The 27703-nt window shown below is 43.5% G+C and overlaps 1 protein-coding gene across 2 annotated transcripts in view; it reads right to left on the bottom strand.

Moving 5' to 3' along the window:
- Positions 1-27703, bottom strand: part of KIAA0232 (KIAA0232 ortholog) — a 398715-nt gene that overhangs the window by 205447 nt on the left and 165565 nt on the right. For both annotated transcript variants that reach the window (XM_069203179.1, XM_069203181.1), the window contains exons 5-6: positions 8646-8721; positions 82-3355 (exon numbers count right to left, since the gene is read on the bottom strand). In XM_069203179.1, the coding sequence (XP_069059280.1) occupies positions 82-3355; positions 8646-8721 (3350 nt within the window). The remainder of the gene's footprint in view (positions 1-81; positions 3356-8645; positions 8722-27703) is intronic.

Here is a 27703-nt window from a genome sequence, read left to right as displayed (position 1 = left end):
ACATGAATCAGAACCTAGAAATGCTTTCTGGGAAAATGTGAAATACATTAACTACAAAGGCTATATCAATATAGAATTTACCTCTTTCAAGAGTTCTGTTGTACCAGCATTGTGTGTATAGGTGCAAAAATGGCAACTGGCTTCACACCCGAGCCCATTTATTTCTTCACAATGTTCTAGTATTTTGCAAATGGGTGTAGCGTACTCAGTGTCTTTCTTTCCCAGTGATTTGTTGACACTGCAGTCTAGACACTGATCCTGCTTCTTAATTGGTAACATTAATGATTCTTCCTGGGAATCCAACGAAGTTTGGGCACTCTTTTCCATACCAGATTTCTTTAATCTGGGAAGGAATCTTCCCGATTCAAGCTCTAACTTTCCATAGTAATGGCTTTCATTTTCGGCATCTTCTTCCAGTGGTTTGAGATCTGCTTGTGAATCTTCAAACACATCTCCATGCGAAAGAGTAGGAATACTAGCCTCCTCTTTTTCAGATTCAAATTCCGATTCGCTGCCCCCACCTGGAGACAAGTCAGAAGCGGAAATTGGGCGAAAGTGGGTTCGGGGGGAAATTCTTATCGCCCTGTACTGTGTTCGATCAACACCACATTTCCTGGGATGAAAAACATCACTGTCAGGATCTGAACACAGTATAGACTTAGGTTTGAAACTAGGGCTAAAGGATGCAATCCCTTCAGGTTCAAACGAGCATTCAACGTGAAGAACTTGTGAAAATGGATTGCTCAGCCCAAAGGAAGAAAATGAATATTCCAGACCCGGATCTTCAACTTGAAAGTTTCCATGGGTCCCTAGGAAGTCTTCATGGAAGATGAAGGAAAACCCTTTATTTAGTCCATTTTCTACTTTCTTCGACTGATCATTTTGTTCAAAGGAAACATATGGCCTCCATAACTGTCGGTGCCCTGGTGCAATGCTGTTTCCTGGGCTCATGAAGACATCTGTCCCAGCTATTGTTACTACATCAGGAGCAGCACACTGTAGCAGGCTTCCTTTTGAAAGCCCTGGTGGAACTACAGCCCACTCACCATCACTACTAAATGTTTTGAGTTCTCCATACACACCACCAAGAATAAATGAGTTTTCTTTATCTTCGGTAATATCCCAAGGCTTTGAGGGCATTGTGTAATCACCACAATCTACTTTTGATAACTCACTGGAAACAAATGCTCTCTTTTCGACATTTTCACTCTGACCCTCCCAAAGATGATACTCAGATCTTTGCACAGCCTTACTAGGCTCAAGAAGGGTTTCTGCTTTAGAATCAGTATCCAAACAACAGCAACATGTATTCAAATCTGAAGAAAATAATGGATCTTCAACTTCTTCTACTTCTAGCATTGCTACTGGACTACTGCCCGGGACATTTGCCCAAATATCATTAAAAACCCCAGAGCTGTAGCCATCTTCGTGTTGAATAGTCTCACCACAAATGTCTGCAGATTCAAAAACTTTACTTTCATTGTTCTCTTCCAACTGAATGCCACAGACAGACTCTAGTTTAGATTTCTTTTTATACACCTGTGTAGAAACCTCTCCAATTGCACTATTTCTTTGCAGACTGCTTTCTTCATGCAAAAAATCAAGGATATCTTCTTCTAAATAGTTTGAAGAAGCAATAGGAGCAATATAACCAATATCTTCAGCATTAAAGTGTGTAGAGTCATCTAGCTGAATATTTAAAGTTTCATTGTCTGAACGTGTTTCTTCTGAGTGAGACCAAGGGCTACAGGTTCTTGTTGATAGATTTGAACAATGTTCGTTTTCTTCAAAGGCACTATTTTTGGTCCAAATTAGCAATCTAGATTGTGTTTTTCCCAGGATGTTTGCTCTGCAACTCGAATCTGTATTTTCATCTCTCAAATTCAGCGCATCAAAAGAGAATGGTAAAGAACTGCTGCACTGTACTTCAAACACTGAAAAACAGGAGCTGATGCTAGACAATTCATTAACATCTGAAAAGAACTCTTGATCTCCAGCCAGCATGTGTGTATCTAGGATTGTGCTGTCTGAAATGGGGGAGGACCTTATCGGCGACTCTCCCCCGAAACTTTCTCCATCTGCATCACCAGAACTTGAAGTTGAACAGCACTCCCAAAACTGAGCTAAATTGCTAAGGTCATGCATAAACAACCCTTCACCACCAATAGAACTGGGTGAATCTGCCCATATTGCACTTTCCCCATGCAACTCCAGTCCATCTAACACTAGGCAACATTCAGCCTCAAAATCAGTTCTTTCATTGCTTTTCTGTCGAATCATATTCAAAATCCGACTTTCGCCTTGCATCTTATCTGAGGCACAAAGATCCAATATGGATTGATCAATATCCACTTCATAAAAGTGAGTTAGTTCTGAAGGATGAATATCATCCAGAAATGCATCCTCTGAATGAGGACATTCTGAGGTCCCAGTGAGGTCATCAGCCTCGTCTATAACTGCAGGCATTTCTACATAGTGACCATCAATGAAAGTACCTGCTGCGAGGTATGTTTTATGGTTACTGTGGCTACCAATACAAAGACTATGCACAGATTCAGACAACTCTTCTACATCTTCTGATGTTACATTCCAAATATTCTGTCTGTTTCTGTACAAAGTCTCCAGTTTACTTTTTCTACTTGGAGGAACAAAATAATCTGTTATTGGTTCAGTATACCATAGTGGTTCCTCTCTATATTCCTTTTCATCTCTTTTTTGTAAATTGTTTCCTTCATAACTAGCATCTTTTCTTCCCATTTCTTTTAATGGTCGTTTCCCTCTTTTGCCCAACTGCTTAACAAACCCACCACTACTGCTGCTGCTACTTCCAGCATGTATTTTTCTTTCTAACTTTTCTTCAATCTTTGTTGATAGTCTGCTTTGGCCATTACGTCCCCTTTTGTTTCTAACATCCCGTGCTTTGTGTCTCACTTTGATACACTTTGAAGATTTTAACTTGGAGTGATTCCCACTAGAACTGGAGCCTGCTTCACTGGAACCAGATGACCATGAACGGGGACGAGCCTTTCCTTCTAGCTTACAACTGACTTGTTTTTTGCAGAAAGCAGATTTATCCTCAACTGTGCCATTGGAGAACTGGTTTTCTTTTTCACTTTTACTTTTTCTTGGCTGAATTCTTTCATACACAGTGGTGGAAGCTTCGTTATTTGTGACTTTAGTTGTTTCATTTTCACTGTTGCAGTCCTTTGGAGAAGGAGTATCAGTGCTGGTTTGTGGAGCAGTAGATGAAGAAGAGGAACTTGAGTAAGAACAAACTTTGGATTTGTTCCACACCGTCATAATCTCTTGTAAGCAAATTGGCTTCTCAGACAAAGGTGGAAATGCTTCATAATACCTAAAAGAAAACAGTAGTGGATAGATTTAAAAACATATACAACAACAACATTTAAAAGTAAACGAACTATATTTAAATAATCAACACTTTGTCTTTGATAACTCTGTTAACACAACCATGAAGACAAAAATGAGGTTTCTGCTGTTGGGACTAAAATACAACATAGCTATGGTCTGCTGAGAAATGGTGTGTTTTTTTACCATTTTTGTTTGGCCTCCTATCTGGAAACCACTGGGTGACACTTACACAATAACAAATGAATCTGTGCTTACTCAAAGAGCTAGATTCTGAAGAACAGTGAATACATGTCCCTCACCATTGATGGTGACTCCTGTTCTCATCAGACTGTATGTGCAAGGATAAACCACGCACAAGTCATTTTACCATTGACCCAGAACCCTTGTCAGTGAATTCAATGCCGCAGTCCATAGGTAAGATTAATCAACAGTCCAAGAGCAGATTGTGTTACAGTACTACTCTGCTGGTATGTATGAGGACCATAAGTGACATAATTGGTTCTTTGCAGGTCAATGCAAAGAACATTGACTGGTGATTTCCTCACAAGATTAAGAACATTTCTGTTTTGCCACTTGAAGCTACCAGTGGGATCAGCATCTCAGAATCTATGTAGTTGTTTCTCTCCCTTGTCTGTTTTCTTGTTAAAAGCTACAATAAACTCAGAGGCCTGCCCTGAAACAAAAGACATATATAGCTTTGGGCACCAACCTAACAGCTCACTAGGGAATTCTAACCTGTGCATGCCTTTCCCTATTGTTATGTCTGGAAATAGGAAAGAATACACTGGCTTATTTTCCCTGTTTCCCCTGATAAGCAGGGCTGAGGGACAGCTGTAAGCCAAAGGAATGGGCCCATTTCCTAATGGTTCACATGAACCACAGGGCATTACATTAGAACTCCCTGCAAAAAATGAGCAGACAATCTTTCATTAATTCTCCATGGTGACAAGGGAACAAAGTGGCATTCAATGATAACCTCAAGAACAGGGAACAAAGCACTAAGAGGAACTCCAAGGTGAGAAACAAGTTAACGCTAACCTGATCTTAGGTGCAAACTGCCTGAATAGAGCTTCAAAACTATACCATTGATGCATTCTTGTAATACTGTTGTGAAGCAACCATTTTCCAAAGGGAAAATATCAAATGAAATTGTAGATACATGATTTATGGTTTATTCTTAGCCAATCACTTATGACATAGTGACATCACCATGGGTGAGGTGCACATAAAGTGGAAATAACATTACAAGAAAGAAAGATTCAAATAATTCCGCAAACTAGAATATCCATGTAGACCAAATATAGAGAGATTCTTGATATGTCAACCAGGCACTACAGAAGAACCTCTCTACTAAGATATTGACTAATAAGTTTTAATTGAAGGCAGAAAGATTTATGTATTGTCTGAAATAGGTCGGAAGAATAGGGAAGGGTGCAGATACAGCCTTCTGTGGGCGAATGCAACCTTTAAACCTGATTTTAAACAAAAACATTAAATCACAATACATTTTTCAATCATTCACACAGTACTGTGAAAAGGCCAGAGAAAGGTATTTATCTGAGTTCATGCTGATATTACACATGCTGCACACAGTTAATAAAGGTTGAGCACAAATTTCTTCAGGGTTTTGAAGAGACCAAAGGGCACTGTCATTTTAGTTGCTAGCAACATAGTATTATAGGTACAACATACAGTCACAGGTAGTATATGCATCTTTTACCTTCGACACAAAATACACAGCTTAAACACAGAGATAACATAAATGCATACATATTGCCACACTAAAAAACTGAATAAAAAAAAAAGGAAGAAAACTTACAGTTTTGGTTTAAAAGTGGCAAACCACTGAACTTCGCCTGTTATGGTTCCTAACGCACACAACACATGCCAAAACTTATGCCACCCACCATGTTGTTCTAGTTTTTGCACTTTCCTTTGTTTCTGTACGTTTGCACAAGGGTGTTTTGTGCATGGTGGTCAGCACAAGCTATGTATGTGTTGTAGGCATTAGTAGCCATAACTGATGAATTCCAGTGGTTTGACACAATATTAAATGAGGACCTGGTTACCAAAAGGCAGCAAATTACTTCTTCCTGATGACAGCATTTTTGTAGGGGTGAAGTGTCGGAAAGGAGTTTCTCATAGGTGAGGACATTTCTAGAGAGCCTGCGCTTCTGACTGCCTCAGACTACTACTTCCAAAGGGCTCATGACCGTCAGGTAAAAAGATCTCACTCTTCATTATACCCTTGTTTTGGATATTCCTGCTTGAAGCTAGCTGAGATAATGACAATCCTGAACAAAGGCCATGCTTGAGAGACGGCTAGACAATGACATCCGAAAAAGAACTAACCAGAAAGGGCTCTGAAGCTTTGAACAGTGAATCCACATCCCCTGCCTGGAAACTGTGTATAAAAGTGTGACTAAACATACCATATTTTTGTCCCAGTTCTGAGTTCTTGACCAAGGAAGGGAGTGCTCAGCAAATAACTTGATTGACCAGGGTGGGTATCTGCACAACAGTCAGGCTCCCAGGTGAGGGAACATCACATGAAGTTAAAGTTATGTTGGAGAAGCTGAAGCTCTCCCTAGCATATATAAAAGTATGTCTGCCTGCTGAGAGTTGGATGGGGTATGCCTATCTCAGGAGTCCAGTATGTTTCCGGTACGAGGAACACCCAAGAGAACCAGACTGCCAGTCCGAGTGGAGTGAAGCCAGGAGAAGTCCATGTTGTGTGAAGTCTCTCCTGAACAGTTTCTGTTGTGAACGGCATCAACCCAATGAATTGAGAAGCAACATCAAGTTGTCCGGTGCCCTGCCATGTGCCGGAAAGATTGGTGCTGCGCTGACTTCTGGAGTGGCTCAAGAAGAACTGTTGTCATTGCCCACATAGAAGCCTTAATCTGCCCTGAGGTTCACAATGCTAAAGACAACCACCTGCTAAAGATGTGGCCCCAAGACAAGAACTGCACTGACTGAGCCCCTGCCTGCCACTGGCCTTGGAGACCACAACTGTTAAAGATGAGCACTGCTCTCCAGGCCTCCGGAACTGACCTCTACCAATGGTCCATGACCAGAGTGAAGCTGTTACTGTATTTCTGTACCACTGCTATAGGAATGAGTTCACAAAGTTCACCAGTCAACGCGCCACAGCTCATCTGAGCATGTAAAGCAGGGCTTACCTGTGAACACATTAAGTGCTGAGAGAAATCTGTCGTGTGAACAGACTTTTTGACCATGTGAACTCTGTGGCAAAAGCCATCACACTGATCTATGCATTAGTGACTGGGGTAATCCAGAGAAACCTGGGCTTCATTAATGCCTATGGCCATGTAGGGCACTGTTGACATTGGAACTCCCAGAGAGCACCAAAAAGGCACAGCACTTTACAGGGGCTTGTGGATAAGAACATAACCTTGTAACGTTATGCTTATCAAAGGGTGTGGTATTTCCTTTTGCTATGAGACTACTTTCATTTAAGAAAAAGATGAGCACTGGACATTACATTATTTTATTTGTTGCTCTGATTGCTGAGTTCTTGCCCCCGACACTACCGCTCAGAGAAATCTTTGATTGTATGCCCTAGCTACCCCGAGAGTCAAGTGCAGAGATGTGTACTTGCCCCAGGTGCAGAGTCGTAATAGCACGGACCTCAAAATTATACGTGACCACCATGGTTCAGACCCAATAGCCTCTGCCTGCCTCAACTACAACATACGCATTTATACACAGTTAAAAGTATAGCTATAGTTAAAAAAAAAAAAAAATAATCCTTAAAATTCCTAGTTATGTTATGATCTCAAACATCTGCCTTACAAACGATAGCTCACCCGAAATGTAATGCTCATGATCTCACCTTTGATGTAACAGACTACTTGACAAATGACCTCATTAGTGACATTATATTACCTTACCAATTATGACTGACATGAATATAAATTTATAATGATCTTAGTCTGTGTACATTTTGAAATGTAAAGATGTGGTGTGAAATTCTCTCAAGTATTATTCTAATTGCTGTGTCGAAGCAATGCCTTACAAAACAAACAAGCATTTGCAATGCAACAGGTCTCTCATTTTTCCGAGTTAGAGCTATTAGCAGTTCCCAACCGGACTTTTCTTGCCTCGTTAAATGGAAAAAAAGAGCACGGGTCACGCTGCTACAGTTCACTTGTAGTGAAACCTATTGGCAAAAGTGCAATTATCTACGTAACCGGCAAAAGTGCAATTAACTATGTAACAGGGTCGATGTCATGCAAAGTACTCAACTTCTGCCAAGCAAGATCGCACTGCGAAAAAAGAGGAAAAAGTAGTCCACAAACCGAACGGAAAACAGCGAGCCTTATATGTTTTCAGTACTTGGTCGCTGCGCTCGAGGAGGGCTAACCACCGGAAAAGGCATGACGTATGCATGCCTTTCACTAATGAAAGCAAGCGGATTTTAAAAGGCAAGCCCACGAACACATGAAAGACACTGACGTGCCATGGACGGGACTCCGAACCCTTTTCTAACTACTACAGCGTCTCACAAGCGATGCGCATGTGCAAGCACATGCTACTGCAGGCTCGACCCTAAAAAGATGGGCTTTCACCAGTAATCTAAAATAAGCGTTACATGTATAAATCATTCATCTACAGAAAAAAGGGACAGATTTGACAGACTAATTTGGCAAACAAAGTAGTTTGTTCGCGAAAAAGGTTTATACCATCAGGCAGCAATCAAATGAGCACTGAAAAACATCCACAACTTTGGTTTGCAAGGCAAATAGCTTTTCGTCCTCCCCACTATAAAATGTTGAACAATGCCAGGCTTAAATTAAAGTGACACTGTTAACTTTTCTGTGATTAAAAGTCACAGAAAGATCTGTGTTTTGCTGCTAAGAACTAAAACATTGTTACATAGATGGACTACATTTTTAGGATACAAAATAAATACAGGAAAGACAATGCACCCTTTCAATATATGATGTGTGGTTTGGGAGTTCAAAAGTACCAGTGTATTTTAATACAAGACTGACAGGCTTGTATTTATCAACGTAATTTATAGGGGTGGGAGAAAAGATATTTGCCTTCACAAGAATGGTTGTGCACATTACTTTCAACAGTCTCTGAAGACAGGAACTTGTTTCATGAAAGCTAGCAAATAAATTACCTGCTTCCCAATTAGGGTATCATATCTCTCCTTACTTCAGATGAATGATATTTATCTTCTCTTTATATACTAGTACACATAAAATTAGATAGAGAGACAGAAAGATGTAGCATTTACTCACATTTCCACTTGATTCTTCACAGTAGAAGAGGTATCAGGAGACAGAGATCCATCGAACCTTTTTCCAATTTTCTCGTCTATAAAAAATATTCATAAGTTTATGCCTCTTTGAAAGAATACAAAACAAACAGAAGAGACAAGTTACTTAGTCAAGTAAAGGCCTTTCTAGTAGGGACTATATATCCTCGGATTCCACACCATGTACATTTCCCCAGGCACCAGACTGGATCCTGAAACTTTTGCTAGCAATCCCCTTGTGTCGACAGATGTTGCACAGCAACATGTATGATCTGCCCACTCTGGATAGAACGTAGGAGTCCCCATAGATATACTGCCTTTGTGAGCAGATGTCCGTTTCTTTCTGCTCTGTGTCAGCACCATAAGACACAAAGCTTTGGAAATGAAATAGTGCAATGTGTAGATCTTTAGATTTTGCATCTTATGGTGGACAATATGATTCCATTCCACAGAAGAGGGAGGAGGGAGCACTGGTGAGAAATCTGTGGTTAGATAGTCTCTAACAGAAAAGGCATTACCAATAGTAAGTAGCTTACTCTTCTGGTAGAAATGTCTAACAGCAGATTCCTCACCATGTGAATAGATAAACCATTCCACCTCATCTGGTGGTGGTGTTATTAGGGAGCCATGCCACATCGCAACCTGCCAAATGTTCAGAACTGGCACACCACGTGCCAGCAAAGCGGTAGCAGCCTTTGTTCTGGTACATTCAGTCCACCTACTTTTGATGACTCAATATATGTAGGTGATAATGCCTCATCTCAGATGTTACTTGAGCCAGGTTTTTCTGTGCCATACATTGTCCGTACTTTCAAGAAACTATTTCTAGTCTTGCACTTGGGACTCAGAGCGTGCGTCATCCTGTCAGTAGTTTCCTTGCGGCTTTGACTACTGACCATGATGCATGTCTCATATAGGGACTCAAAGTCACTTGTGACCAGAAGAATTAGTGGTTCTTCTGTTTCTGTATTTTTTTTTTATGGGACAAGGTTGTTAGCCTTGTGCCCAACTTGGGGGGGGGGGGGGAAACAGAGGATCGCACTTTGTCTGGTCTCTACCCTTTGACCCTCCGCTGGGGAGACCCTGCCAGGAGACTAAGCTCCCACCAGCATAGCTCTCCAGCACACAAACACGCAAGTTCCTCTTCCATTTCAAGGTAGCGATCCTCCAAAGTCACTCTGGTAAAGATGAAAACCTCCCACTAGCCAATCGTGTGGCAACAAAGAAAATCTAAAGTGGTTTTGCAGAGGCTGTGGGAGTTGGCTAACATGTTGTTCCTAGTTTCTGGATGCTGTCGGCCTTCTCCCTGGCCTCAACCTCGACTGTGAGGCCTGTTGCTCCAGAGGCACTTATTGGCTTTGCCTCTGGTGATATTTCCTGCTGAAGCTCTGAAAGGAGCACTGTTTGTTCCTCCTGCCCTCTTGTGCCCAATTCTATGCCCCACCATTGCCCTCCTGCTTAGCCTCTGTGCTTAGCTTGCTGGGCCAACCCTTTCTTCCTCCCGGATGTCTGTGTGCTTGCCCCTGCTCCCTCCTTTTTGCCCACTATGTTCCAAGGACCTACCACTGCCCCTCTATCTATTCTGAGTGTTCGGTTGAGCTGCCACTGCCCCTTCCACCTTCCTGTCACCTCCACCATGCCTGTCCAAGTTCCATGCCACCATTGATGCCCTCCTGTCCTCCATGGTCCATTTTGCTGCCACTCCTTTCTGCCCTGCATGCTCTGTTGTGCTGCAACTGCTCCTCCTGCCCACCCTGTATGGTCTGTTGGGAAGACCCTTCCCCAGCCCTCTCTTGTCTGTTTCCAGCCCCTACCCATCGCTTCTGACCCCCTTTGCCCTTGGTGCATGCCCCTGCCCTCTCCCTTTTGCCATGCATGGCCTTATGTGCTGCCACAGCTCCCCCACCTACCCTGTTCGGTAAGCTTCCTGCCCCTGACCCCCTCCCATCTTCCCTTCGTTGTCTGTGTGTATGCCACTGTAGTCTCACTGTTGCCCTCCATGGTGTGTTGTGCTTCCAAGGTTCGTTGTGCTGCACTGCCATCCTGATTGCCTTGTGTGGTGTGTTGTGCTGCTACAACCACCAAAGCCTATCCTGTAGGGTCAGTTTGGTGCCCCTGCCCAATTCCCCCTGTTATCAGAGTCCATGTCCCTATCCCATTCCTCCTGCCCTCAGTGATTCAATGTATCATACTTGCCAATATTTTTAACTAGGTAAGAAGGAGATTTTGAAAAATAAACCTGGGGAATAAATTTTTCCCACTGACTTACATTGAACAAGGGGAAATTTTAGTCAGAAGCCTGACCAAACGAAGCCCGTTTGGGCTTAACTGCGAGTGTCCTGCATGAAACTGGTCTTTTGGCAAGTATGGTTGTACTGCCACTGCCTCTTCCTTCTTCCCTCAATGGTCTGTTATATTGCCACAGCCTCTCTTGCCTGTCCTGCATGGTTGCCCCTATCCTCTTTCCCCTGCCCTCCATGGTCCATTGTGCTGCCACTTCCCCTCCCACCTACCCAGAGTGGTCATCTTGTTGCGTCTGCACCCGCCTCCCTGCCCTCAATTACCCGAGTCTATGCCCCTGACATCTGCCTCCTCACAGTATTCTAATGAACAACTAGATTGCTAGCATTCTATATTTATTACAAAAATGCGGCACGCCTGACTTCATCTTGATGTAATCAAAACTGTAATTCCTAAAGAATTTCCTTTAGAAATTATAAACATGAAAGGGAATCATTCCCATAGAAAGTATGGTTAGTGCTCTAAAAAAACTAAAATGAGAACAGATTTTCTGAGTTCTCAAATAGTGACAAAGCACTTTAAATTATTTGCTATCTTGTTTTATTTATCCAGTTGATCACTATGTTACAATTAGGGGAGATAAGCTGGCGTTCCGACCAGAGTTGCAGACTTTGCAACTGGGGAACTAGGTTTCTGTTTCAGCATCAGCTCGACATTCTGTGATTCTGGGCAAATCACTTAATCTGCCCATACCTAAAGCCCAAAAGGAATGTGTCCTTGTGTAATGCAATTGATACTAATGTAAAGCACTCTAATATCTAAGTCACGGCTGCACTATACAAAACTGCAACAAAAAAAAGTGTTTTGCATACTTCTGTCACTGGGGTATACTTGGGCTACATTTGAGTGATATTTGTACTATATTTGGGCTTTTTTTTTCTCTGGAGGCCATTTTTGGAGACTTATTTGTTATGAACCGTCTTAATCTCCTCATTTACTGGAGTAACCTCAGTAAAAAAAATGCGTTCAGTTTTCCACTTAGATTCCATCAACATAGCCATCAGATGTGCCATACTTTTTGCATAAATTCTGAATATCAGCACTCTAGTTGCTCATTAGAACACTGTAGTCAACTGCTGATCACCAGGGAGTTAACTGGCAGTCTGCTGCTGGTATTGAAAGTGCACGTTTCAGTCTACCTGTCAGAAAGTTTTAATGAAATAGAAGATGTTTGAGAACTTACTTAAAACGTGTCCTAATTTTTCCAAAGCACTAACCATAGTTTTAATGACAAAATGAACCCTCTCATTTTGTTTTTTTCCTAAATTAAATGTTTTAAGCTTTATCAGTCTGATTAAATTAAGATAGCTTCAGGTGTGCCACACCTTTGTCATAAGTAAGCCTGTTAGCACTCTAGTTGTTCTTTAGAACACTCTGGGAGGCTGCAGTACAACACAAGGGAGTCAACCAACAGGCTGCTCCTGTTGGAAGTACATGCTTTATTGAGAATGTCAGACTTCATTCTCATATGGCTGAGAAGGAATGGAAAATGTCACTTGCCCAGTGCACATCTGTCGTGGCATGTAGTGCTGCAGAGTGACATGCTTTGCATATGTTTTCCATCTCCTCTTTGAGCCCTACCCTTTTTAACATCTATATGTCTCCCCTGGCAAGAATTATTAAACCGTATGGACTATCCTTGGTATCCTATGCGGATGATACTCAGGTGGTCTTTTCCTTCTCTGCTAAGGCTAACCTAGAACAGGCCACTTTAAACTCCTGTCTTTCAGATGTCGCCAGATGGATGGCAGACAGCAAACTCAAGCTCAACTATGGGAAAACAAAAGTTATGATGGTTGGGAACTCTTCCTTAAGTCTCCTTTTCCAGTTGCGGATTGGTTTAAAGAACTTCCCCTGCCAAAAGAAACTATAAAGAATCTGGGTTTCTGGGTAGACCCTCACCTTACAATGGAATGTCATTCCAAGAAACTGGCAGCTATCTGCTTTGGTTTTCTAAGAACTTTCAGGAAAATCTTTAAGCTTCTTCCATTCTCAGCCAAAAGACTCCTCACTCAGGCTCTGATACTATCACGTCATAACTATGGGAATGTGTTGTTTCCGAGCTCCCCCTCATGTCCTAAAGAGACTACAAGTGGTGCAGAATGTTGCGGCACGCCTACTTACGGACACCCCCAGACATTTGTCTGCCATCCCAGCCTTGGCTTCTCTCCATTGGCATCCTGTTGAACAGAGCATCATTTTTAAAGCTATGTGCTTTGTACACCGAGCCCTTTGAAATAAGGGCCTGGTTTTTCCTCAGACGAATGATTACATATTATATCCCTCAGAAGACACTCCGATCTTCATCAACCCTTCTAATAAACTCCCTTTGTCCTAAGAAACCTAGATGGGGGGGGGGGGGAGGGAGGAGGGGGAAGGGGAGAAGAGGGGTAGATCCTTTGCCTGCAGAGCAGCTAAAATCTGCAACTCCCTCCCCCTAGAGCTTTGCCATGATATGTCTGAATTTCCTTTTGTAGAAAACTGTACTGTTCCCTGTATAGTCTTGTTCCTATTGCTTAGTGATCCTCCATCAACGCTGGGAGGCCTCCGGGTAGCAATGCGCTCTATAAATCCCATAAACTAAACTAAGAATGCCATTGAAGCTACTTTCTTTCTGGTAGAATGTGCGTTAGGAGTTACTAATAGTTGCCTTTTAGCTTTAAGATAGCAAGTTGGAATACACTTTACTATCCATCTGGCCAATCCTTGTTTTGAAATAGGATTACCCTGATAAAGTTGTTTAGATTTTCTAAAATCTTTTGTTCTGTCTATATAATAAATGAGAGCTCTTTTGAGGTCAAAAGTGTGGAGAGCTCTTTCAGCAACTGAATATGGCTGTGGAAAGAAGTCTGTCAATTCTACTGACTCATTGATGTGAAATGGTGAAACCACTTTGGGTAGAAATTTTGGATTTGTTCCAAGTACTATTTTGTGTTTGCGAATTTGGATGAAAGATTCTTCTAAAGTGAATGCTTGAATTACACAAACTCTCGGTAAGGAAGTAATTGCTACCAGGAAAGCAACTTTCCATGAAAGAAATTGAAGAGCGCAAGAATGCATGGGTTCAAATGGTGGCCTTGTGAGCACAATGTTAAGAATCCAGGCAGGAGCTGGTGGAGCTCTGAGGTGGAATAACTCTTACGGTCTTCCATAAAAGCTTTCATGACAGGAATTCTAAACAAAGAGGTAAGCTGTCTGTTTTGGAGGTAGGCTCATATTGCTGTTAAATGAATTTTAATAGATGAATAAGCAAGATTTGCTTTTTGTAAGTAAAGCAAACAACATACAATATCATGTACTGATGGATGCTTTAAGCGGATCAATGTTTTTGGGTTGACAGTAATACAAAAAGTTTTACATTTAGCTGCGTAGCATTGCCTAGTTGTAGGTTTACGTGCTTCCTTTAGAATGTCCATACATTCTGATGGAAGCTGTAGATATCCAAACTCTTACCTCAGGAGCCAAATCACCAGGTTGACCATGATGGGATGCCTGATGTGACTTTTGTTTTGAGTCAATGGGTCTGGTCTGTTTGGGAGCTTGTGATGTGGTACGACAGATAGATGCAATAGTGTTGTACCTGTGTTGTTGTGGCCATGTGGGAGCTACGAGTATCATAGTGAGGGAGGTGGGAGGGGGGGAAGCATAAGCAAATATCCCTGACCAATTGATCCATAGAGTATTGCCCTTGGATCGAGGGTGTGGGTATCTGGATGCGAAGTTTGGGCATTTTGCGTTTTCGCTTGTTGCGAAAAGGTCTATGTTTGGTTTTCCCCACATGTGAAAGTACTGTTGAATTACTTGTGGGTGAATCGCCCATTCATGTATTTGTTGTTGCATCCTGCTTAAGAGGTCCACTAGTTGGTTGTGTATCCCTGGGATATACTCTGCTTGTAAGTGAATGAGATTGTCAATTGCCCACTTCCAAATTGTCTGTGCTAGAAGGGACAGTTGGGATCTAGTTTGATTATTGGCTATAACCTGTTCTTCTGTTGCTACCTGCTGTGACCTTTTTTGGTGGTCTGGTGGGAGATCTTGGAGGAACTCTTGCATCTCATCCCAATGGGCCCTGTCATACCTGGCTAAAAGAGCTTGTGAGTTGGCAATTCTCCACTGATTTGCAGCATGAGTTGCCACTCTTTTGCCTGCTACATCAAATTTGCGGTTTTCTTTATTGGGGGTGGAGTATCCCCGCTGGACTGGCTATCACCCTCTTTCTAGCTGCTCTGACAACAATGGAATCAGGAGGCAATTGTTGTGTTATAAAGAGTGGATCTGATGGTGCAGCTTTATAGTTCTTGTTCACCCCTGGCATGAGTACCCTAGCCTTTGCTGGTTCTTTAAAAATGTCATGAGCATGTTTTAGAATGCCTGGTATCATTGGCAAACCTTGGTACTACTTATGTGTAGAGGATAGCGTGCTGAATAGAAAGTCATCCTCTATAGGTTCAGAGTGCAGCTGTACATTGTGGTATGTGGCTTCCCTAGCAATCACCTGATTATAGGCCGTGGTGTCTTCAGGTGGAGATGGCCTAGTGGGATGTAGATCAGGGTCATTAGGTGGCATAGGGTCTGTACCAAACACATCCCATGGGTCTACAGTATAAGTATTGTCACCCATATAATCTCCATGTGAAGAGACAGGAGATTGCATAGAATACTATGTAGGTGAAGGTGGTAGTGGTGGAGTATCAGGGAAGAAATGGAGAATGCGGTTGTACTGCCTTTGGTTTCTCCTTGTGCTTAAATTATTTTGGCAGTGAAGGCCCAGCTTCCAAAACATTCTTGGAAAGACAGTTTCCTTCTGGTTATTGAAGGAGGAGAGGCAATCATTTTTCCAGTGTCCATTTGGATCTGTATTTTCAGTTGTTTAAAAGGTCCATGACCTCAAGAATAGGCCTAATGTTTGCTGACTCCTCCTCAGATGGAAGCTGTTATAGTTGTGAGCTCCGAAAGCATGGTAACTTTCTGCTCTAATTGGGCTGAAAAAAGTGGACTCAAACAGATGAGGGTTTTTTTGGCTCCGAAGAGGAGCTTGGATGATTCGGCTCCAAGGTGGTATATGCATACTTTTCAGTTCCAAAGCGGAAGCCTCCACTTTGCGGCTCGATCCTAAAACAGGCGTGGCAGTTTGTTGGGTCGAATGCATTCTGGTCTTTCTTGGCGCCAAACCAGAGGACCGGTCGTCAAGATGTAACTTTCGGGTCGGACCATGGTCAGCAAGCAGTGGCGGACCCAAGACCATTTGTGCGGACTTTAAATGTTTTTGGTGATGGGAAGGGATTGGCACACCCATGTACTGCGCCACAGGAATAAATTGGCTGTCCCCATGTAAGTCTCGTTCGGAATCGGAGTCTGCAATGGAAACTGCCATCTGCGCCTGTTCCTCACTGAAAATGTCATGAGTTGGTTCGATCGACTTTGATGCCATCTCCAACCGACACACTCTTCGATCCCGGAGAGTCTTCTTAGAGCGGAAGGATCGGCATGCCTCGCAGGTTTCTTTCTTATGTTCGGGAGAGAGGCAGAGGTTGCACAGTGTTAGTTGGTGTGGGGAAACTTGGCGTTGCACAGATGGCAGATTTGAAACGGAGTCCGATCCATGAGCCTGTGACGCAGTAGTCCCAAGAAGGGCATTTAATCGATCCTGACGCTACAATCTGATAGAGAGTAGTATGGAAAACGATACAGACGTTTAAAGGAAAGAGAGAGAAGTTCAGATAGTATTGAACCGAGATCTACCGGAGCGAGAGGGAACACGTCCAAACCAGACGGCGGAAAGAAAGCAATCTAACAAAGGACTCGATGCCCATGCGCACTATCAACAAGAGGAGGAGTCACTCGATCTTGTGACTCAAAAAAGCTTCTTCGAAGAAAAACTTGTAACACTCCAAGCCCAGTGCTTATGACCATCGATTAGGATCCCGAGAGAGCACATGTATACAATAGGGGACATAAACCATTTTACTTATACATTCTGATCGCGTGGACCAACACCTTCGAGCTCATCCTTGGCTTATCATGGCCACCTCTTCTCCATGTGACCAATACCCATAATTTCAGAGACTTTGCTCGGAATGTACTTGTCACCATAATAACAACACATGGAAGTTTCTCTACCAGACCTACCACATGAACCGTTTTGGATTATTGGAAACTATCCAGTTCTCTCCATGAGTACTATCTACACCTACAGTCTTGCCTTGAAATAGTCATTGTGACGAAAAACGTGTCGGCTGTTTGCAGAATGTGCTTTGTCAGTGAAGAATAAAATCTCATCAACCTATACACTGTGTTTGGACTTTGGACTCTTCTTTCCACATTGGAATTGATTTTTGGACTACTCTTGGTGTGCTCTGGTATTCTTTGATGTTAAACCAAGAGGGCTGATCAAGCAACCGCACAATTAACACACATTTGCAACGTAATAGGTCTTGCATTCGCTTGAGTTAGAGCTATTGACATTGTAAATTCATAACAGGACTTTTCTTGCCGCAGAAATTGGTCAACCCTGCTTCATAAATTCTTCTTTTCCTGCCATATAATTCCAGTGGCCCTGCATATAACTAAAGCACTTCCATTTATCTTCTTTCTCTATCTGCAGCAAAAAATGAAATTGTTGCCATTTAGAATCTTAATTTAAATCTGCCATGCTAATTCCATTAGAATACCACTTTCACCACCCCACAATCAGAGTTGCTGGGTGGCTAACACAATTCGGCCAAAAGACACAAGACAGCCATGGAGGATTAACGATAGAAATAGACTAGAAGGGTCACTCAAACATATCAAGAGTGTTCAAACAGTCATAGTGTAATAAGGATGTTAAATTGGCCTGAATTATGGTCATAACTGTAATAGAGAGAGATTATTAAAACATATACAATTATCATATAAACCTTTATCAGAAATAAATGTTTGGCATTAGACTGTAATGCTCAAACAGCCCCTCGAGGGCACCATAACAAAAGTTTCATTTGTAAGAAACATGGTCATGTAACCATATTGTTAGCCCCATGAGGGGATAACCCCATGAAAAAAACCACACAGGAGAAAGCAATGCAGTGTAACCATGTACTTAGCCCCCACAGGGCATTTTAGGGCTAGCAGGAATACTGCAATGATATTTGAACCAAAATGTTTTGTAAAAGTAATTCTCTGCAAAGCATTATGGGATGAGTTTCCGTGACGCAAATATTATAGTATATTGAGTGCAATGCTCAGAACAGCTCCAAGAGGTCACCACAATAAAATAGCGTTTGGAAGAAACATGGGCATGTAACCATGCAGTCAGCCCTTAGAGAGCATAACCAAATGAAAAAAAGAATGAGAGATAGCAATGCAGTATAACTATATATTTAGGCCCTAAAGGACATAGTGCATTACACATTTTTAAGGCTAGCACAAATATTACAATGATATTACAAACAAAGCCCATAAAACATACCTTCTCTCAGCTGTAAAACAAAAGTTCAAGCCATGAGAAAGCTTAAAAAGATAATGAATGGTGGTAGGGGTTATTATTTTGTGGTCCCCACTAACAGTGTGGGGACCCAGAGATGATGTAGACAGAAAGAGCACATTGTGTTTAATGTTTTGAAGGTTGTCCCATTGTCCTAGGATCACCACAGGCCGAGTTATGAGCAAAACTATTTTGTGAAAGTAATGCCCTGCAAGGCATTATGGGACAAGTTTCCTGCACAAATATTTTAATATGTTGATATGGCTGCAATGCTTAGAACCGCCCCAAGAGGACCCCACAACGAAAATAGCATTTGTAAGAAATATGGTAATTTAACTGCATAGTTCACCCCTGAAGAGCATAACAACAAAAAAACACAGAATGGCAGAAAGTAATGCAGTGCAACAATATATTTAGCCCTTGGAGAGCATAGTGCATTACACATATTCAGGGCTAACAGGCATATAGCAATGATATTACAAAGAGGGCCCTTAAAACACAACCTACTCAGCTGTAAAACAAAAGTTCCAGCCTTGAGAAAGGTTAAACAGACATTGAATGGTGGGAGGGGTTATTTTGATGTCCCCACTAACCTAGTGTGTGGACTCAAAGATGATGTTGATAGAAAGAGCACGTTGTTGTGAACCTTTTGTGGCAATGGTCCGGTTGTCCTAAGTCCACCACAGGCTGTGTTATGAGAAAAAATGTTTTCAAAACTATTGCTTGCAAAGCAGTTTGGGACATGTGTAAGGAAATGCCTCCTTGGCATGGTTGACCCCTGACTTTTTGCCTTTGCTGATGCTATGTTTACAATTGAAAGTGTGCTGAGGCCTGCTAACCAGGCCCCAGCACCAGTGTTCTTTCCCTAACCTGTACTTTTGTATCCACAATTGGCAGACCCTGGCATCCAGATAAGTCCCTTGTAACTGGTACTTCTAGTACCAAGGGCCCTGATGCCAAGGAAGGTCTCTAAGGGCTGCAGCATGTCTTATGCCACCCTGGAGACCTCTCACTCAGCACAGACACACTGCTTGCCAGCTTGTGTGTGCTAGTGAGGACAAAACGAGTAAGTCGACATGGCACTCCCCTCAGGGTGCCATGCCAGCCTCTCACTGCCTATGCAGTATAGGTAAGACACCCCTCTAGCAGGCCTTACAGCCCTAAGGCAGGGTGCACTATACCATAGGTGAGGGTACCAGTGCATGAGCATGGTACCCCTACAGTGTCTAAACAAAACCTTAGACATTGTAAGTGCAGGGTAGCCATAAGAGTATATGGTCTGGGAGTCTGTCAAACACGAACTCCACAGCACCATAATGGCTACACTGAAAACTGGGAAGTTTGGTATCAAACTTCTCAGCACAATAAATGCACACTGATGCCAGTGTACATTTTATTGCAAAATACACCCCAGAGGGCACCTTAGAGGTGCCCCCTGAAACTTAACCGACTGTCTGTGTAGGCTGACTAGTTCCAGCAGCCTGCCACACTAGAGACATGTTGCTGGCCCCATGGGGAGAGTGCCTTTGTCACTCTGAGGCCAGTAACAAAGCCTGCACTGGGTGGAGATGCTAACACCTCCCCCAGGCAGGAGCTGTGACACCTGGCGGTGAGCCTCAAAGGCTCACCCCTTTGTCACAGCCCAGCAGGGCACTCCAGCTTAGTGGAGTTGCCCGCCCCCTCCGGCCACGGCCCCCACTTTTGGCGGCAAGGCTGGAGGGAACAAAGAAAGCAACAAGGAGGAGTCACTGGCCAGTCAGGACAGCCCCTAAGGTGTCCTGAGCTGAGGTGACTAACTTTTAGAAATCCTCCATCTTGCAGATGGAGGATTCCCCCAATAGGGTTAGGATTGTGACCCCCTCCCCTTGGGAGGAGGCACAAAGAGGGTGTACCCACCCTCAGGGCTAGTATCCATTGGCTACTAACCCCCCAGACCTAAACACGCCCTTAAATTTAGTATTTAAGGGCTACCCTGAACCCTAGAAAATTAGATTCCTGCAACTACAAGAAGAAGGACTGCCTAGCTGAAAAACCCCTGCAGAGGAAGACCAGAAGACGACAACTGCCTTGGCTCCAGAAACTCACCGGCCTGTCTCCTGCCTTCCAAAGATCCTGCTCCAGCGACGCCTTCCAAAGGGACCAGCGACCTCGACATCCTCTGAGGACTGCCCCTGCTTCGAAAAGACAAGAAACTCCCGAGGACAGCGGACCTGCTCCAAGAAAAGCTGCAACTTTGTTTCCAGCAGCTTTAAAGAACCCTGCAAGCTCCCCGCAAGAAGCGTGAGACTTGCAACACTGCACCCGGCGACCCCGACTCGGCTGGTGGAGATCCAACACCTCAGGAGGGACCCCAGGACTACTCTGATACTGTGAGTACCAAAACCTGTCCCCCCTGAGCCCCCACAGCGCCGCCTGCAGAGGGAATCCCGAGGCTTCCCCTGACCGCGACTCTTTGAATCCTAAGTCCCGACACCTGGGAGAGACCCTGCACCCGCAGCCCCCAGGACCTGAAGGACCGGACTTTCACTGGAGGAGTGACCCCCAGGAATCCCTCTCCCTTGACCAAGTGGAGGTTTCCCCGAGGAACCCCCCCCTTGCCTGCCTGCAGCGCTGAAGAGATCCCTAGATCTCCCATTGACTTCCATTACAAACCCGACGCTTGTTTCTACACTGCACCCGGCCGCCCCCGCGCTGCTGAGGGTGAAATTTCTGTGTGGACTTGTGTCCCCCCCCGGTGCCCTACAAAACCCCCCTGGTCTGCCCTCCGAAGACGCGGGTACTTACCTGCAAGCAGACCGGAACCGGGGCACCCCCTTCTCTCCATTCTAGCCTATGTGTTTTGGGCACCACTTTGAACTCTGCACCTGACCGGCCCTGAGCTGCTGGTGTGGTGACTTTGGGGTTGCTCTGAACCCCCAACGGTGGGCTACCTTGGACCAAGAACTGAACCCTGTAAGTGTCTTACTTACCTGGTAAAACTAACAAAAACTTACCTCCCCCAGGAACTGTGAAAATTGCACTAAGTGTCCACTTTTAAAGTAGCTATTTGTCAATAACTTGAAAAGTATACATGCAATTGAAATGATTCAAAGTTCCTAATGTACTTACCTGCAATACCTTTCAAACAAGATATTACATGTTAAATTTGAACCTGTGGTTCTTAAAATAAACTAAGAAAAGATATTTTTCTATACAAAACCTATTGGCTGGATTTGTCTCTGAGTGTGTGTACCTCATTTATTGTCTATGTGTATGTACAACAAATGCTTAACACTACTCCTTGGATAAGCCTACTGCTCGACCACACTACCACAAAATAGAGCATTAGTATTATCTCTTTTTGCCACTATCTTACCTCTAAGGGGAACCCTTGGACTCTGTGCATACTATTCCTTACTTTGAAATAGTGCATACAGAGCCAACTTCCTACAACATGTTTCCAGAGTGCAGTAAATAATTTAGTATTTGCTTTGAGGATTTCTGTTTTTAGTAAAGCATTCACCAACGTTAAGTGTTTTAAAGGGAGAGCCACAAGTAATTACTCTGATTAGATAACTGAACAATATGACCAGCTCTCTAATACCACCGACCGAGTTCAAGCTGCTGTGCCTGTTTGTGCTGTGAGTGCCATGGCTGCCAGGCAGCATGAAGGGGAGAGACAAAATAAATTGTTCCCTCACACTGAAGTATATCGATAATAATCTATGGAATAGGGGAAGTCTTGCAGGGCCTGACAAAAACAGCCTCAAGGCGGGACAAATATACACCAAATACCAATGACATCAAGTGATTTTTTGAAAGGCAAGCCGAAGAATGAGAAAGTGATGGGAGTGAGGTGAACATGGTTAAAAGCTCTCAAAACGTATAACAAGTCAAAGTGCTTGCACACTCAACCTAAAAATGGCAGATAAATAGCCCATAAGAGTGCTCAAAGCAGAGCCCTGTTGGGCAAGGGAAAGAATTAAAAGAAAACCCTCAGAGAGAGGAGAAGAAAGGGGATTCAAAAGACTTTTCTGTGCACCATGCCACAAATTTCTTACAAAGACAGGCAGATACCATTTTGGTGGAGGGACGCCTGGCTGCCAAGATGAAGTTACAGACTTCGTGACGAAAGTCAAAAACTGTCAACTGCTGCTGCTCAATCTCCATGTAAGAAGGCAGAGAGTGGACAGGTTCAGGTGAAGAACCCTCCCCTGCGACAGAAGTTCTTCCCAAATGGGCAGTCTGATCGGAGGTTTGATGGACATTCTCAGCAGCTCAGCAACCAGACTCTGTGCCCAGTCAGGAGCCACAAGAATTACCTGGGCCCACTTGCTCCTGTTCTTCTTGCGAACTCTGCACAAGAGTGGTAGGGGCAGAAAGGCGTGCGCGTAAGGCCTGAATTCCACTTGCAAAGAAAAGTGGCTCAAAGCGAAAGCCACCTTGGAAACTCCAGTATGCCAAACTGCTGACACTGCGTATTCTCAGCAGTGACGAATAGCTCTAACCAAAACTCTCCCCACTGCTAAAGGCGACCTTGCTCCAGGTCGAGTGGAGACACCATTCTGGATCCACTAGGCATTTTTGAATGAGGTTGTCTGCTTTGGCGTTCAGAGAGCCTGCCAGGTATTGAACCACCAGGGATATGCCCAGCTGTTTCAGCCATGCCCAGAGGCACACAGTCTCTTGATAAAGGGACCACAACTCCACCCAGCCCTGTTTGTTACAGTACCACATGGCAGTGGTGTTGTACGTGAACATCTGCACTAGCCCTTCCCTTGATGGAGGGTAGAAAGGCTTTCAATGCCAGTTGGATCACCTGGAGCTCCGGCAGACTGAGGTGGAGTCCGGATTTTGCTGGAGACCAAAGTCTTCTGATCTCCACCTCTCCCAGATGGCCATCCCATCCCAGGAATGACACATCTGTCACTACTTTCAGACCTGGTTGAGGAATGGGAAGGGATCTGCATTTGACCCAATCGCGGTTCATTAACCACCACTGCAGATCTCTCTAGATTCCCTTCGAGATCTGGACTATGTTGGAGAGATTCCCAAGATGCTATGCCCACTGGAACTTCAGAACCCACTACAGAGCCTGCATATGCCATATGGCATGTGTGACTAGCAGGAAGCAGGGGGCTATGAGTCCCATCAGCTTCAGAGTCAGTCTCAACAAAATCCAGGATAGAGGCTGAAAAATCGATATCATAGCCTGAATATCCAGGACTCGACGCTCAGGGGGATGAGCAAGAAACTGCACTGTGTCCAGAATAGCTCAGGTGAAAGGAAGCGTCTGAGAGGGAGTCAGGTTTGACTGATGCATTTATAGTGAACCCCAGTGAACGCAGGAGGTTCGCCGTAGTCTGGATGTGGGAGACCACAGCCTAAGGTGAGCCTGCCTTAAACAGCCCATCGTTGAGATAGGGGAAGACTGACACCCCTGGATCTTCACAGATGAGATGCAACCACTGCCATCACCTTGGTGAACACCAAAGAGGTGCTGGTAATGCCAAAGGAAAGCACAGTGAACTGAAAGTGCTTGTGACCTAACATGAACCGCAGGGAATGTCTGGGGACAGGCAGGACAGGGATGTGGAAATAAGCATCCTGCAAGTCCAACACTGCCATATAGTCTCCTTTGCCCATGGCAGACAAGACCTGAGCCAATGAGAGCATTTTGATTTTCTCCTTCTTGAGAAAGATTGAGGAATCACAGGTGTAAAATAGGGCAAACACCCTTGTTTTTTTTGGGAACCAGAAGGCAGCGAGAACAACCACCACAGCCTAACACCTGGCAACAGAACCCTGTCTATGGCTCCCTTGGCCAAGAGAGAGAGAACTTCCTCGTGGAGGAAGGACAGATCATCCTCTGTCAGCTGTCGTGAGATGGTGGCATGGAGGGAGGGGCAGTCTCGATGGGAAGTGAGTGGCCCCTTCAGACGATCTGCAAAACCCACACCTGAAGTTATGGACTTGCCAGTGGGGACGATGATGGTGAATCCTGCAGGCAATCGGGTGCTCATGATGGTAAAAAGGCAGACTAGGAGGGTTTAGAGGCTGCTGTGGATGGGGGGCTGGACTGACCGGACCACTGGCCACCTGACCCACAAGGCTGGTGAGTACCGTGCCCTTGTGCATGCAGAAGCCAGGCAGCATGCGCAGGGGGAATTGGCGTGGTTGGAAGTCTTTTCCTTAGCCACTAAAGGAGCAAAAGAAACATTAGGGGGGCGGGGAGCCGTAAAACCAAAGGACCTGACCGTAGCCCAAGAATCCTTGAAGCTCTTAAGCGCTGAATCTGCCTGGTCTCCAAACACATGGGTATGATAAAAGGGAACATCCATAAGGGATGCTTGGACATACCCCTAAAAGAAAGAAGTCCTCAGCCAAGCATAGTGTCTCAGGACCACTATCGTGGAAACTGCTCTGCCTAGCAAGTTGGTCATGTCAAGTCTGCAACAAATTGTGAACTTCGACCTGGGTGGAATTCACAGGTAAGGAATTTCCAGCAAGAAGTCTGTATTATAGCACACTTTACAACACCTTTAAACAGTTTAAACCATTAGTACATGATGCTGGGTGGGAAAAACATGAACACCTGGAGTACATTTTAGCTGGATAACTATTGCTACGTTAAACTTTCTTTAAAAGCAAGAAAAATTACTAGCACTTGTATGCTTTTGAACAGAATGGAAAATATTACTTACAGATAACAATCTATTTGCAGCTTATTGTGTAGTAGATTCACATGATGTACGCTCTCTTGTTAGTTTAGGGATACTGCTTTTCTCCTAAAGACCCATTATCTTGTCCTCAAACCCAAAGCACAGAGGAGCATAGACTTCACTCCAGATTTCATACATGTTTTCCCCTGTCTAAATTGTTGTTTCTATGTTTGCATAAATATATATACCAGTGTTCGGCTACTTTCATTCATCCAGTGAGGAAGGAGAAACATATGATTCTGAACACAAAATACTACAAATGGATTTTAAAATGTAAAGAACTTTCTTTTTGTACACCCTATATGAATCTACCACAGAAATGCTGCACACACTAAAGAAAACCCCCTCTCCTTTAAAGGAAGTCAGACTATGAAGCAGCATATCAGTTTAGAACTTTCTAAATATGTTGCACTTCTTTCCTGGCTAGTGTAGCCACATAATTGCTAAGTGTGGCTAAGTGAGCTGCTGTTCATGTTGCTGCTCTTCAAATAACAACTAATCGAATGTTTTGTAAAACATTTATTTTAGTCACTTTCTTGCAAGGAATGAGTGGTGTTTTTGCCATGTGATGCATTATAAGATTCAAGCCTGCAAAACCATTCTGAATGTATTCATCAAGATGGTAATGCCTACTTAAGAAATGGGCTTGGATAAACATGCCTCTAATTTCGACAAAAAGTTTATCCTTTACAATAGGTTTAGTATGATAAAGGTAATAAATCAGTGCTTTCCTCATACTTGGTGTTTATACAGTTGTTCCAACACTAATTTGTGAATTTTAAAAATATATTTTAAAAACCTACGGATTGCTTGCTACTGAAATGAATGGCAGCTTGGTCAGACAACATCCAGAACTCAGAGGGACAGAGAAGAAGTTAAGAAATGCAGAGGCAATGGCTATCTGTAATCAGTGTGTATTGAGAAGGGGAGTTTCTACCTTAGCTCAGTCAACCATCTCTATGGACTTCCAAAAACATGACAGCCAGAAAGACATCAAGGGATAATGAACACTATCACTTCCGGTCAATGTTAAGATCCATGTAATCTAGGACAGATGTTATTTTGTCTCCAATTTGCAGTATTATATTTCTAGTTTGTTATTCGTCTTATGGAGCAAACTATACTCACTGTCAGGTTTTATGTGCCTTTAAAACAATCACAATAAAGAATGCTGCAAGGGCACTTTATGGTTGACTCTAAGATTTTATGTATTACGCATCAAAACAAACTTCTTAAATGTAACTTGTTTGCATGCCAGACATCTTTATTTTACTGTAATTTATATTGCCTAAAAAAAAAGAATAAATGTAATATTTTGCAAAGTGGCTCTTAATGTTTGCTGTTCCAGGCACTCTACGAAGGCAACAAATGCACAAGGAGATAAGATTGAGGATGCCAGTTAATGCAACTAATACTGTTTAAAAACAGCCATGAAAGGGAGCAAACTTGTGCAATAGGTATGTGCAGTTAACTATAGTTAGTTTATGCCTTAATATCTAAGGTAAGGCAGAAGGAGAGGTACTCTTACTGTCCCAGCTTTGGATGAACAAATATTGTGAACTGTAGGTTAAACATGCTGCTCAACACTACGTTATGTTGTGCAGATTTGACGTGTGCACAATCACCCCTGGAAACGTATCCTGGCACTCAGCAAGTGCTGGTCTAAGCACACCTAGGTCCCTAGTGGAACTACTCGAAAAGCCAGATCTTCAGCTTCTTCTAGAATTCAAGAAGTGATGAGAAGGCTCTTCTGTATAGTAGCAGGTCATCCCATGCTTCCGGAATGATGCAGGAAAAGGCTGGGCTATCAGATCTGGTTTTCCATATGTGTTGTATTTGTGCAAGTTGGAGTCTGGACGAGCAGAGGTTTCTGGAATGTTTGTGAAAGCAGATGAGATTGTGGAGGTGTGCTGGGCCAGGGCTTGATAGTGCCTTGAAGGTGTGGGTGAGGAGTTTGAATTCTGCTCATTTGTTAATGGGGTTGAGGATTTCCCCTGTTCAGAGTCATGTGAATGACATATTTAGCATGGGTATGAGCATGGCACTGATGGGTTGCAGTCCTCTGTAGTAGGAGTGGTGGGGGCAGTGGTCCGATGGCACCCTCAGTGAATGGAATTCATGGTGGCAGCAGTTTCTTCTATGGTGATGGGCCAAGTGGTCAGCTTTGGTTCTTTCCATAAGACTGGGAAGCATATGGTGAGGTCTGTTGGGTTTTGTTGCGGGCAAAGGTTGTTGTAAGTGGTGGTGATTCTGCTGCTAAAGAATTGAGAGAGATTGTGCAGAGGTTCTGTGCAAGGGTGATAAAGAGTTAGATGCGGCCGATGGGGAGGTGAAATCTTTTACAATGGCAAAGATTTCTATGCTTCTGTTGGTAGTGGCATCGATACGATCCACCAGAGCAGCATGTTTTGTGGACCTTATCTGGTAGTAGAGACTGAGGGCAGAATTGAATGTGCTTTTATCATCATTGTCCTGAGTCATTCTCCATTTGTGCTCCAGTTGTTTGCACTGGTGGTTCCTTAAAGTTCCCCAGTCTATCAACTGTTCTGGGGTGTAAATCTTGCTGTATTGCTGTGT

Source organism: Pleurodeles waltl, chromosome 1_2 (assembly GCF_031143425.1).
Source record: "Pleurodeles waltl isolate 20211129_DDA chromosome 1_2, aPleWal1.hap1.20221129, whole genome shotgun sequence".
Lineage (NCBI taxonomy): Eukaryota > Metazoa > Chordata > Amphibia > Caudata > Salamandridae > Pleurodeles > Pleurodeles waltl.
This window is presented reverse-complemented; position numbering and strand designations above follow the sequence as displayed.